This window comes from Bos indicus, chromosome X, assembly GCF_029378745.1.
Source record: "Bos indicus isolate NIAB-ARS_2022 breed Sahiwal x Tharparkar chromosome X, NIAB-ARS_B.indTharparkar_mat_pri_1.0, whole genome shotgun sequence".
Lineage (NCBI taxonomy): Eukaryota > Metazoa > Chordata > Mammalia > Artiodactyla > Bovidae > Bos > Bos indicus.
Window position 1 is genome coordinate 138,236,525 of NC_091789.1, and position 13,896 is coordinate 138,250,420.

Genomic DNA, 13,896 nt, shown 5'->3' on the forward strand with positions numbered 1-13,896 from the left:
AGAAGACTGGAGTGGGTTGCCATGTCCTCCTCCAGGGGATCTTCCCAACCCAGGGATCAAACCCAGGTCTCCTGCAATGCAGGTGGATTCTTTACCATCTGAGCCACCAGGAAAGCCCTGAAAGTGAAAGTGTTAGTTGCTTAGTCATGTATGACTCTTTGCAACCCCATAGACTGTAGCCCACCAGGCTCTTCTGTCTATGGAATTCTCCAAAGCAAGAATACTAGAGTGGGTTGCCATTCCCTTCTCCGGGGGATCTTCCCTACCCAGGGATCGAACCCACGTCTCCTGCATTGCAGGCAGATTCTTTACCATCGTGCCACCAGGGAAGCCCCTGTTTAGGGTATACAGCTTTGCTTTTAAAAATGTTTTTAATAATCAAAAGAGAACTTCTGTTACAATTTAGTGCACGAGTCGGGGCTGGGAAACAATTCCCACCCTTTTACCCTATGATGGTTTCTCAAGCTCAGCACTGTTTACATTTTGGGCCAGTTTGGGGCAGTCCTGTCCTGCCCAGTGGACATGTTTAGCAGCATCCCTGTCGCCCACCCTCTAGATGCTAATAGCCCACCCCCCAAGTTGTGACAAGCAAAAGCATCTCCAGACAGTACCAAGGGTCCCTAGGGAGCAAAATACAGCCCTCCCACCCCCTGCCCTGTTGAAAATTGCTGTCTTAAGATGTAAACTCTTGGCTGGGTCTGTGCAAAGTTTGTACTAGTTCATTTTCCACTATGAGCTGAAGCACTGGGATGCTCTAAATGCAGAATATAAAAACAAACATGAGTTCAGATCACATTTAGATTTCACAGATAGCTCCTTATATTTGAATATCTTAAAATTGCTAAGTTATAAAATTAGAGTATTTGCATTCAGAAATATGGACTTATGTTTTGTAAAAGTAAAGACAAGAAAACCATTAAACATGGGTTTTCTTTTCATTGTTGGGGATTTCATAGCTTTGTAATTCCAAAATTAGCTTCCATAAGCCTCCATTGGTGAGACCGAGCTTTAAATTTCTTTTTTAAATCAAAACCTAACAGCCTGATTTCAGTTAGATAGCAGAAAAGAGAGACCATGGCCTTAAAATACCTCTTATTAAACCCAGAACATGGTCTTAAGCAGTACCATATTACTTCTTGATAATAGTGTTAAATCTTTTATGCTTTCAGTGAAGGAAAGGAAAAGTCTTGGATCAATGAAACCCATGTGTGACTTGTCTTATCATCTTTCTCCAGGGCCCTCTTCTTTGATGCAGTTATGCCGCCTTAGAATTCGGAAGTGCTTTGGGATCAAGCAGCATCATAAGATCACTGAGCTCAACCTCCCTGAGGAGCTGAAACGGTTTCTCCTCCACATTTAAATGTGTCAAGCGAATGGCGACACAGACAACAGACAAATGTTATTGAGTGTTGAGACCACTGGGATTTTCAAGTTAAGTCAGGTTTATAGAGTTCAGCTAAGTTTTTGTTGTTTGCAGTGAGACGTTTATTGTAGCTTCGTACTAGGTTCTTTTGCGCTGTTGGTTTGGAGGGTATGAAAAATTTTCTCCCCTGCCTGGAAGAGGGTGGCTAAGATATCCATGGTGTTGAATATCTTACCCAGCACTGAGCTGGGAACCCTTTATGCTTTGTCTAATTTAGTCCCACTCTTCCTCCCCTCTTCCCTAGGCGATACCCTAAGACTTGGGGAGGTCAGTTTGTTTAGTTACCCACAGTGAGGCTAGGCAGCCAGATTTAAGTGTAGGTTTTCTGATGCTAACCTGGGGGCTTGTGGGGAGCAGAATTTTCCACTATCGCTATCCTGGCTCTGTCTCCACTTCGTGGGGAAAAAAGATTAAAGCAGTGTGACATTTCTGTGACTACGTCTGACTTTATTTACTTTTTTTTTTTTTTCTTAAACCTTCCTTGTTCTTATTACAAGACCACTACTGCCTTAGTACAGGATAGTGGGCAGTTCTTTTTCTCAACCAAAATGTTCTATACGTATCAGGCATATCCTAGAACTGTGCTGTTCATTGCAGTGGCTACCAGCCCACTGGTTCTCAACCAGGGGTGATTTTGCCCCTTAGAGAGGAGGGTATTTGGCAACATCCAGGGGGTGGGTACTCCTGGCCAGTGGCTAGAGGCTAGGACTGTTGCTAAACATCGTACAGTGTACAACACAGTCACCACAGCAAAGAATGATCAAGCCCCAAATGTCAATAGTGCCAAGCTTGAGAAAGCCTACGCTCGCCATATGTGGCTTTTGAAAAATGTAAATTAGTTAAAATTAGATACAGTTAAAAATCCAGTTCTTCAGCATCATTAGCCTCATTTTAGATGTTTAATAACCTCAAGTGGCTAGTGACTACTGTATTGGACAGCACAGACATGTATGCTGCTGCTGCTGCTGCTAAGTCGCTTCAGTTGTGTCCGACTCTGTGCGACCCCACTGACGGCAGCCCACCAGGCTCCCCCGTCCCTGGGATTCTCCAGGCAAGAACACTGGAGTGGGTTGCCATTTCCTTCTCCAATGCATGAAAGTGAAAAGTGAAAGGGAAGTCGCTCAGTCGTGTCCGACTCTAGCGACCCCATTGACTGTAGCCTACCAGGCTCCTCTGTCCATGGGATTTTCCAGGCAAGAGTACTGGAGTGGGGTGCCATTGCCTTCTCCACAGACATGTATAGATCATCACAGAAAGTTCTATTGTTCCGTTGTTGCAGAAATTCCTATTGGACAGCACTCTTCAGATGCTCGACAAATGGATTTTAACTGCCTCTCAGTTTCTGATTTATATGAGACCTGTGATATAATTTAGCAATGATGGCTGTAGTTTGTCTTCTCTCCGAGACATGAATTTGGGGCTCCATTGGATCAAGAGAAAATAAGAAAATATTGTACCCACTTAAGGCAAATCCTTACCTGTAAGATGACATATGGCCTAGATGATCTCTAAAGATATTTCCTAAATAATCTTCTGTGATTCTAAACTCAATTTGGTATATGAAAAAACAAAACGACTCTAGACTATTCTAAAATGCCCAACTAGTTACCCAGAAGATGGCGCTGCTGCCACATGATCATTTAAGCAAAAATGTTACTGGTCATAAACTACCCATTGTAAGATGGTTTACAACATAGGCTCTGGAAATTTCCATGCAGGAGTGAAAACTTCACCATTGACACTGCGTTTTCTCTTCCAATATGCTCACAAATTCAAATATGACTTTACATCCCCTCCCTGCTCCCTTTTCTTTTTCCCCCTTTTTGGTCTGATCGTGTTCACATTTTTAATTGCTCAGGATTTAGACAGAAAATGAGCACCAACACCGTATCACTTGCTAATTCATTTAATTGCATTAATTAATTTATTCAGGACATATTTAGTCAGTGCCAGGTGCCATTCTTGGCACCAGGGTAGCAACAGTGAAGGAAATGGGCAAAGATACAGACTTTCCAGATCTTGTGCTCTAGTCAGGGGAATCATTTGTTAAGAAATAAAGAGCTGTAGGCACTGGGCAATAGTTTTCTTTTTGAAAACATTAGTTTTTAAAAATATAGCCTGGTTTCTCATATAAAATGTATTGGACAGGCTCTTGCTTATGTTAATCTTCCCTCAGTCAAATCTTCTGAGCTTAACCCAGGACTGTACAGAATTATTGGAACAGCGTTTTTCTTCTGAGATTTTCCAGCCAGTTAACCAATCTGCAAATCCATATAGTAGATGGTCATCTCCAGAAAGGGGAAAATACCACTGCCACCTCCCTCATTGCAATTTGGGAAAATTACAAATTACTTCACTTAGCAATGTTCAGAAAGAAGCTTCTATTTAAACAGGCAGTCTATTTTTATGAGTGTAGATGTGGTTATATTTATAAGTGACATATACCTTTGAACACTATATCATCACGATCTGGCTGGCACAGCCTCATAAATTCCATCATCAAAGCTGGTTTGGTGACATTTACTAGAACCCCACCTTCCTGAATGAGGGATGTAAATTTTTAGCATTGTGATGCTATCTTTTAAAAATGTTAATTACTTTGTTTTTAGAGTTCAGACTTCCCAATATTTCATGTATCCCACTCTCACATTGTTGCTTTACTACATTCCCTTACTTTTATTCAGTAGGAACGCTGACCAGTTGGTACAGCACAGGTTATAATGAAAGAAGAAAGCAAGAAGAGGCCAGTGAAAGACGATTGCTTTTTTTCCTGTGTATATGTTGCGGCTGATTGACAGGGTTTGATACTCCTTGTTCCATTCTGGAGTGGTTAGTCATTCAGCAGTCACTTCGGCTGCAAAACAAGGGACCGAGATGTGGTCTGCTGCCTGACCTGGGGCATGGGGATGGGCAATTACAATCTGATGAGAGCCCAGCTTTAGGGCTTGTGTAGATCAGCATCAAAATCAGCCAAACACCAGCTTGTGTTCTGATGGCTTGCTAGGGCTAGGCCCCACTCACCAGCGTTCTGTCTTACCTCCAACCTTCACAACTGTGTTATCCCCATTTTACAGATTGGGGTGCTGAGGGTGTAAGGAATTTGCAAAACGTCACAGTTAACAGGCAAAACCATTGTTTTCTGCAGAAGCCAGAGCTCCTTTTTCTTTCATTTTGACCACAAAGTATATCGGATCTTAATTCCCTGACCAGGGATCAAACCCACGACCCCTGCATTGGCAGCATTATGTCTTAACTGCTGGACCGCCAGAGAAGACAAGTCAGAGTGCTTAATCATTATACTCTCTGCCTTCCGGGAAAGATTGAGGGCAGGAGGAGACAAGGGCGACAGAGGAAGAGATGGTTGGATGGCATCACTGCCTCAGTGGACATGAAAGTGAAAAGTGAAAGTGAAAGTGAAGTCGCTCAGTCGTGTCCGACTCTGCGACCCCATGGACTGTAGCCCATCAGGCTCCTCCGTCCATGGGATTTTCCAGGCAAGAGTGCTGGAGTGGATTGCCATTTCCTTCTCCAGGGGATCTTCCCGACCCAGGAATCCAACCCGGGTCTCCTGCATTGCAGATAGATGCTTTACTGTCTGAATTCCGGGAGATGGTGAAGGACAGAAAAGCCTGGCTTGCTGCAGTCCATGGGGTCGCAAACAGTCAGACACAATTGAACAACAACTGGCTTATGGGTCCTAAAACCCCCCGCTTAGTTTCCCAGCATGCCTTGCAAGTGGAGGTGGAGCCAAGTATGTAGGTACGTAGGTCAAAGGTCTTGGCATAAGGTCGGGCAGCTGTTAGAGGTTTAGATGAAGCCTAAGAGAGCTGTCTCCAGGCCAGGGGAGCCAGCTTGGGAGGCCCCAAGCCTGCTGCCTCTTAAAGCGGGTGACTCAGCCTCGCTCTGTCAGTGACACTGGTGAGTACAGAACCATGCCTTCCTGTGGGACCAAGCCCAGCGTGGCAAATGAAGGTTTTTTTTTCAACTGGAAGTATTTTGTACTGACTTTGTCAGTGATAGAGTCTTTATCTGTACTGGGCAGGGTGGAGGGGAAGCTGTCTGGGCTTTGAGCAAAAATCCTCCGGCCGCTCATTTGCAAGTGCTGTATGTTTGTTTCTTTCTGGCTGTGTTAGTGCTCTACTGCTGCAAGACAAATTATCACAAACTTAGTGTTAACCCAAGTTGGTGTGCCCGATGCACAGTGAGGCCAAAGAAACTGAAACGTCGGAGTCTGGAGCAGAGAAAGTTTTATTACGAGGTCTTGCAAGGAGAGGTGGCTCAGGCCCTAAAAAGCCGAAGGGTTTTGGCAAAGCCCTTTGAAAAGCCAGGTGAGGGAGGGGGGTCGCAGGGTGTGTGATCAGCTTGTGCACAGTTCTCTGGCTGATGGTGAGGTATCAGGGTGGTGTCACGGGCTGAGCTGTATCAGTCCTTAGGCTCCAGGGGGCCTGGGACTGTGTGTTCATGGTCACCAAGTAGTGGACATCTTCCATTTGGTGGACAGGGGGAAGTGTTTTTACATCTGCAACACAACTCAGGAAGTGAGCATCAAATACTAGTATCTAGGTGCTTCAGAAAGGAGCTAAAGCAGAGGATATGGGGGAAGGCCTGTCCCAGGAAGGCCCCATAGGGTCCTGCTCCATTGCATTAGTGGCTTAAAGCAACATGAATTTGTTATTTCATAGTTTCTGTAGGTCAGAGGTCCAGGCACGGCATGATTGCATTCTCTCCTCAGGGGCTCGCAGAGCTGAACTGAAGGCATTGACTGAGGCTACAGTTCTCACCCAGGGTTCGGGGGTCTCCCTTTGTGGGCAGAAATCAATTCTTTGCACCGTGGGACTCGGGTCCCTGTTTTCACGTGTGCTAGCTGTTTTCACCTGAGCTGTCAGCTCAGGACTACTCTCAGGACCACCCACGGTTCCCTTCCCAGTCGTCCCCTCCATAGGAAGTTCATGACATGGATGCCGGTTCTCCTCCAGGATGGATGGAGTGCATCTCCCCGTGCTCCTAATTGTGACCAGCTGGAGCAAACACTCTGCTGCTGAAGGGCCCGCATGATTGGGGCAGGCCTACCTGAACAATCTCCTCATTTAGTACCTTCTTTACACCTGCAGAATCCTTCAAATGAGCACCTAGATTAGCATTTAATTGAATAACTAGCAGAAGGTGTGTGTATGCCAGGGACCCAGAATCTTGGGGGCCATTTTAGAGTTCTGCCTACCATACCTACTAATGGGTAATCACCATTAATGTTGTATCAAGTTTACCTTAAGTCTGATATATAATAACGGTGATTTTTTTTACGTTATCAAATACATATTTAGTGCTTACACTCTGTTGGGCATGGCTCTTTAAGAATTTCACAAACATCAACTCATATAATACTTATAATAGTCCTAGATATAAATGTGTTATGTATTTTACAGTCAGGAGACAACCACAGAGAAGTCATGTAACTTCTCCCAGTTCATACAGGGCTGTCAGGAACCACGTGATTTCTTTAATCACATCAAGTCTAGATTGGCAAGTTTGGCAATGAGGAAGGAAGGGCCGGGTGGAGCCAAGACTTCTCAGCCTTGCCTTCATTCCCTTTGGAGTCTACTTAGTAAGTGCCAGGTCACTGGCATGCCTATCTGGGGATGAGGTGACAGGGGACTGCTCTCTCTTGAACTGGGCTTCGTGAAGCTTCTGTAAATCTAGGTACGTTGTGGACTAAAATCATATGTTGAAGTCTTAATCCCCGATGCAATAGTATTAGGAGGTGGTGGCTTTGGGAGGTGATTAGGTCATAAATGTGGGGCCCTCGTGATGGGATCAGTGCCCTTATAAAGGTGACCCCAGAGTGCTCTTCATTTCCTCTGCCATGGGAGGACACAGCGAGATGATGACCATCTGTGAGTCAGAAAGCTAGTCCCCACCAGACACCTCATCCAGTGATGGCTTGATCTGAGATGCCTTGATCTGAGACTCCCAGCCTCCAGAAGTGTGAGGACTAAATCCTTACTGTTTAAGCCATCTAGCCTTTGGTGTTTTTGTTACGGCAGCTTGAATGGACCAAGACAAGGAAGGACAGTTTCAACTAGGCAGATGTTTTACAGGAGGCTTCACTGAAGTTTATAGAAACCAAAAGGGAAACCAAGTAATATGCTTATAAAATGCAACTACATTTGCTACTGATCCCCCTTCTGGCCAGCTGCCCTCAGGCAGAGGACACTGGTCCTTCCCTCCCCTGACTTGCCTTCAGCACTTACCTGTGAGGTCTCCTCCACGTCCAGGAGCGGAAAGCCCAGAGAGGGCAAGGAGCCTCCAGGTCTGCCCCCTGCTCAGGTCCCACCTTCCATAATCCAGTTTCCAGTCTAATTCCTTGGGGATGTTACTGGGAGTGACCAGCCCCTGCTCCCCAAAGCGTGGATTTACTCTGAGGTCACAGGAGGGCTCTTGTATCAGACAGCCCGCAGCCCCCAAAGGCCAGAGGCAGTCACCATCAGAAGCAGGATAAGGGGTCTTCGGTTGGATGTAACCTGGAGGCTTGTATTGGTGAGTTAAGAACAGGCTTCCAGGCCTTCCTGTGTCTTTCTCCAGCCCCACCCTTCAGAGTGTGGGGACAGGGGCCGGATAAATGGAGTTCAGGTTTGGCTCCACCCTGGACTCATCTTGATGAGGAATATGGTGGGCATTCTTGGCACGGTCTCCTTGGCACAGAAAACGACCCTGCCCTCATGCTGTACCTTCAAGGATGTGCTGGACGAGCACGTCCTCCTGTCTGATACACCCTCCAGGACCTTTCAACTCCTTCAAGTGTATAAATTCTCACTGATTTGCCAAGATTGGTTTTCTACCCTTTACTTTGCAAAATCCGTTGTGAGGCTGAAGCAAGTGAAATTGATTTCCACTCACTTTCCTCCCCACCCAAGGCCTCTTTGCTCACTCCAGGCGATAAGAGACTTTTTCAACTTTCGATGCCCTTTTGAAAAGCTTTTTCTTTTTTAAAGTACAGTGAAATCAGGTGGTTCTACAGGCCTCTGTGGGCATTTTAATGTGATGTTTTAAGTGTTTAAACTTCATTGGCTTAGAAGACGCCTCTATGGAACAGACTTCTGTTAGAGGATGCCTCTGCTGGATACTTGGGCATTTACATTGTAAACATTGATGTTGGTTGTCCTGCCTCACACGCTCAGGTGGTTTCTGTTTTTCCAGTGAAACATGAAGAGTGAGTATGGGGAGGTGACTCTGGAGGTCAGAGAGGAGAAAAGATGTGAGCTGATTGTCTCTAAGAATGGAACAGTCAACTGTACCAGAGAACTGTGCTAGCATACAGAGTAGAGAGCCAGGTACACGGAGTGCCCACCTGAGATCTGCCGTCTCCTGCAGCCACACCCAGAGCTGGAAAAGGGACAAGGGGGTTAAGGGGGGCACACAGGGGTATGGTTGCTGTCTAAACTGGGTGAGGAGAGATAGGACAGGCTGGTGGGCAGTAAAGACGTGGTCGAACCAGTGGGTCGGAAGTCCCAGTGACCTTGGTGAGCCCAAGCGCTATTGGTGTCCAGAGCACGTGGGTTAGAACAAGAAGGGTTGACTGTTAGTGAGAGGCTCGAAATCCAGATTTTGGAGATAGTTTGGTTATTGGAGATGACAGACTCTAAGAAAAAGTGAGTGCATTAAGTGGGTGGGTTAAGGGAAAAGATGATTGAAAGTGAAGGCAGCAAGGGACAGAGAAGTAAAGATGCAGAGTGATTTACCTTCTCCATGAGCAGAAAAATTGCCAAGAACAATGACAACCATAAAAGATTAAGAGGAAGACAGAAAGCTAGGTCTAAAATCCAGACATTTGTTGAGGACCATAACAGAGCAGTGGTGGGTTATATTCTCTGATGATATTCATTTAAAAGGAGAGGTTTGAGGGAGGAGGAAGAGCAGTGATCTAGAACAGAGTTTGGCAAAGAACGATTAGCAGACCCCAACCCATCTTGCTTCCTGTTTTTGTAAGTAAAGTTTTACTGGAACACAGGGGCACTCATTCATTTACATATTCTCTAGGTTTGCTTTGGCATTATGGTAAAATTGAGTAGCTGTGACGAAGACCATATGGCTTATGAAGCTTAAATTATTCACTATCTGGTCCTTTATAGAAAACAGTTTGCTGACCCCTGAACCAGAATTACCAGTAAAGAATATTAACCTCACACTGAAAAGTAAGCACAATTAATATCACAATAACTTATCTTGCCATATACATGTCAAATTTTTCTGTTCCTTTCAGGCTGGATCTGATCTCGGTCACCAGATCAAACATTTTGACTCAATAGGTTTTTTTTTTTTTTTTTTTCACAGTGAATCATCCCATCGAATGGTTGAAATGGCAGAATGGCCACTTTAACATGGATATGTTTTTCCATGTAAGCCAGAGCCAGTGTACATGACTGTAATGTATGAAATGTATGAGGTAAATTTCAGCAGGTGCAAATCTAGATTGCCATTTATTCAAACGTAAACTGCATGCTACAGCACTACCTTATGGCTTATTGGGGAACTGAGTAGAGATGATAGTGGATCTGTCTTCCACGACCAATATCCTGTTCTAAGAACAATTTCCTTGTTCCTTGTTGCTAGTTTTATGAATGGGAAACCATTCTACATGGCTTTGCCCAGTGTAATAAAACAGGAATGCACAGCATTCCTAGAGTAGTCAATCTGAGTTTTGTTAGTGGTCACTCACATTCCTTCTCTGGAAAATTTGAATCAAGAAACACAAAGACTCTGAGAAGGATCAACTGACTCAAGTATTGATGATTGATGGGGCACCACTTGTTCAGTCACTAAGTCATTCATGTCTGACTCTTTGCATCCCCATGGACTGCAGTAAGCCAGGCTTCTTTTCCCTTCACTGTCTCCCAGAGTTTGCTCAAACTCATGTCCATTGAGTCAGTGATGCCATCCAACCATCTCATCCTCTTTCTTCCCCTGCCCTCAATCTTTCCCAGCATGAGGGTCTTTTCCAGTGAGTTGGCTCTTCGCATCAGGTGGCCGAAATATTGGAGCTTCAGTATCAGTCCTTCCAATGAATATTCAGGGTTGATTTCCTTTAGGATTGACTGGTTTGATTTCCTTGTAGTCCAAGGGATTCTCAAGAGTCTTCTCCAGGACCACAGTTCAAAACCGTCAATTCTTTGGCACTCAGCCTTCTTTATGGACCAACTCTCACATCTGTACATGACTACTGGAAAAGCCATAGCTTTGACTACACAATCTGTCACTGATTCCACATTTCCCCTTCTGTTTGCCATGAAGTGATGGGACTGGATGCCATGATCTTCATTTTTTTGAATGTTGAGTTTTAAGCCAGCTTTTTCACTCTTCTCTTTCACCCTCATCAGAAGCCTCTTTAGCTCCTTGTGCTTCATGCAGCCTGGCATTTTGTGTGATGTACTCTGCATATAAGTTAAATAAGCAGGGTGACAATATGCAGCCTTGATGTACTCCTTTCCCAGTTTGGAACCAGTCCATTGTTCCATGTCTGGTTCTAATTGTTGTTTCTTGACCTGCATACAGGTTTCTCAGGAGGCAGGTAAGGTGGTCTGGTATTCCCATTTCTTGAAGAATTTTAAACAGTTTATTGTGATCCACACAGAGGCTTTAGCATAGCCAGTGAAGCAGAAGTAGATGTTTTTCTGGAATTCTCTTGCTTTTTCTATGATCTCATGGACATTGGCAATTTGATCTTTGGTTCCTCTGCCTTTTCTAAATCCAGCTTGTACATCTGGAAGTTTTTGATTCACGAACTGCTGAAGCCTAGCTTGAAGGGTTTTTGAGCATTGCCTTGCTAGCATATAAGATGAGTGCAACTGCATGGTAGTTTGAACATTTCTTGGCATTGCCCTTCTTTGGGACTGGAATGAAAACTGACCTTTTCCAGCCCTGTGGCCACTGCTGAGTTTTCCAAATTTGCTGACATATTTAGTGCCGTATTTTCACAGCATCATCTTTTAAGATTTTAAATAGCTCAGTTGGAATTCCATCACCTAGCTTTGTTCATAGTAATGCTTCCTAAGACCCCCTTGACTTCATATTCCAGAATGTCTGGCTCTAGGTGAGTGACCACACTATTATGGTTATCTGGGTCATTAAGACCTTTCTTGTATAGTTCAGTTCTTCTGTGTATCCTTACCACCTCTTCTTAATCTCTTCTGCTTCTGTTAGGCTCTTGCTATTTCTGTCCTTTATTGAGTCCATCTTTGCATGAAATGTTCTCTTGGTATCTCCAATTTTCTTGAAGAGATCTCTAGTCTTTCCCATTCTGTTGTTTTCCTCTATTTCTTTGCATTGTTCACTTAAGAAGGCCTTTTTATCTCTCCTTGCTATTCTCTGAAACTCTGCATTCAGTGGGGTATATCGTTCCCTTTCTCCTTCGCCTTTCACTTCTCTTCTCAGCTATTTGTAAGGCCTCCTCAGACAGCTGCTTTGCCTTCTTGCCTGTCTTTTGCTTGGGGGTTGTTTTGGTCATCACTTCCTGCACATTGTTCTGATCCCCTGTGATGAAAAGGATGTCTTCTTTGATGTTAGTTCTAGAAGGTGTTGTAGCTCTTCATAGAACCATTCAACTTTGGCTTCTTTGGCATCAGTGGTCTGGGCATGGACTTGGATTACTGTGATATTGAATGGTTTGTCTTGGAAATGAACTGAGATCATTCTGTTGTTTTTGAGATTGCACCCAAGTACTACATTTCAGACTCTCTTGTTCACTATCAGGGCTACTCCATTTCTTCTAAGGGATTCTTGCCCACAGTAGTAGATACAATGGTCATCTGAATTAAATCTGTCCATTCCCGTCCATTTCAGCTCACTGATTCCTAAGGTCGATGTTCACCCTTGCCATCTCCTGCTTGGTATTGGATATTTGGCTGCTCTCAGTGTAGAGCAGCCTTTGAGGAAACACTTTACCTGACTAGTGGAGGCAACATAATGACATTTTTGTTTTGTATACATGAACATGGACAGTAGCTGTTTTCCAAAAAAAAAAGTTATTGAAGTATAGTTGATTTGCAATGTTGTCTTAAATTTCTGCAGTTCAGTTATACATATTTTCTTTTTCATTACGGTTTATTGCAGGGTGTTTAATACAGTTCCCTGTACTAGGGAGTAGGACCTCATTGTTTATCCTCCATGTGTAGTGGTTTGCATCAGCCAGTCCTAGACTCTCAGTCCTTCTCTCTCCCACCTCTTTCCCCTTTGGTAACCATTAGTTTGTTTTCTATGTCTGTGAGTCTCTTTTGTAAATACGTTCATTTGTATCAGTACTGGTTTAGATCCCGTGTATAAGTGATATCACTTGATATTTGTCTTTTTCTGTCTGATTTACTTCACTTAGTATGATCATCTCTAGGTCCGTGATGTTATTTGATTATTTCATGGCTGTGTAATATTCCATTGTATGTATGTGCCACACCTCCTTTATCCATTCCTGTGTTGATGGGCATTCAGGTTGCTTCCATGTCTTGGCTTTTGTGAAGAGTGCTGCTGTGAGCATTGTGGTGCGTGTATCTTTTTGAGTTACAGTTTTGGACAGTAGCTTTTGATAGTGCTATGTTGGTAAACATTTAACATCCAGGTCTCCAGAAAAAAAAACCCAAACATCTGATTTGTAGTGTGTATCAGTTTCTGTGGTCTAAAGATGCCTATAGTGGCCAATTTCAGGCCTCCAGCTGAATGCCATTGAGCGCACAGTGGGAAAGAAAATGAGTTCAGTCAGCTCTTAGGAGACACCACTGTCTTCTAGGAATGGTTAGACCACACACAGCAAGGCTGGCTCCTGTCAACCACTTCAGAAGAATATCTGATGGGGAGGAGAGTTAAGAGAGATGTTTTGATGATGTCACTTTTAACTGTGGCTTAAACATGAGCTGTAGATTGATGTAGATTCCTTTGACCACTCTAGGTAAATTGTATGTGACCTCCAATGACTTACATTTTTCACCGTGGCAGTACAGAATTGGAGAAAGAGCTTTGTCTTGGAGTGTGGTTGGGGCACATTGCGGGAAAAGATCTTGTTCCTGTCTACAGTTCTTTCAAGTACTGTTTCACTCATGGACAAAGAGTATGTCACCCAGCCCCTTCATGGCCTCCCTGGCAACTTATGAATAACATCCAGGGAGCAGCCAACTCAAAAGCAAACGTAGAGGGCTATGCATTTCTCCTTTTGTCTGCTCTGTTCTCCCTCTGAAAGTTCAAATACTAGGACGAGGGTTGGAAGACAGAAACATGGTGTCGGCCAACTCACCGAGCCCAGAGCAACTGCAGAGTCTCCTCTGAAAGGACTTCACCACTTTGACGCTTATAAATGTAATGTGCAGAATGGTGACTATAGTCAACAGCCAGTGTTGTCTCTTTGAAAGTTGCTAAGAGAGCAGAGCTTAAAAGTTCTCATCACAAAAAAAACAATTATGACTAAGGGAGGTGATGTATGTCAACTAGATTTAAAG

General features: G+C 44.1%; 1 protein-coding gene across 1 annotated transcript in view; it reads left to right on the forward strand.

The window, feature by feature from the left end:
* Window positions 1-1,858, forward strand: part of ASB9 (ankyrin repeat and SOCS box containing 9) — a 29,207-nt gene extending 27,349 nt beyond the window's left edge. Inside the window, exon 8 of the mRNA XM_019956482.2 lies at window positions 1,236-1,858. Within this exon, the coding sequence (XP_019812041.2) occupies window positions 1,236-1,360 (125 nt within the window). The 3' untranslated portion in view covers window positions 1,361-1,858. The remainder of the gene's footprint in view (window positions 1-1,235) is intronic.
* Window positions 1,859-13,896: the final 12,038 nt, after the last annotated feature.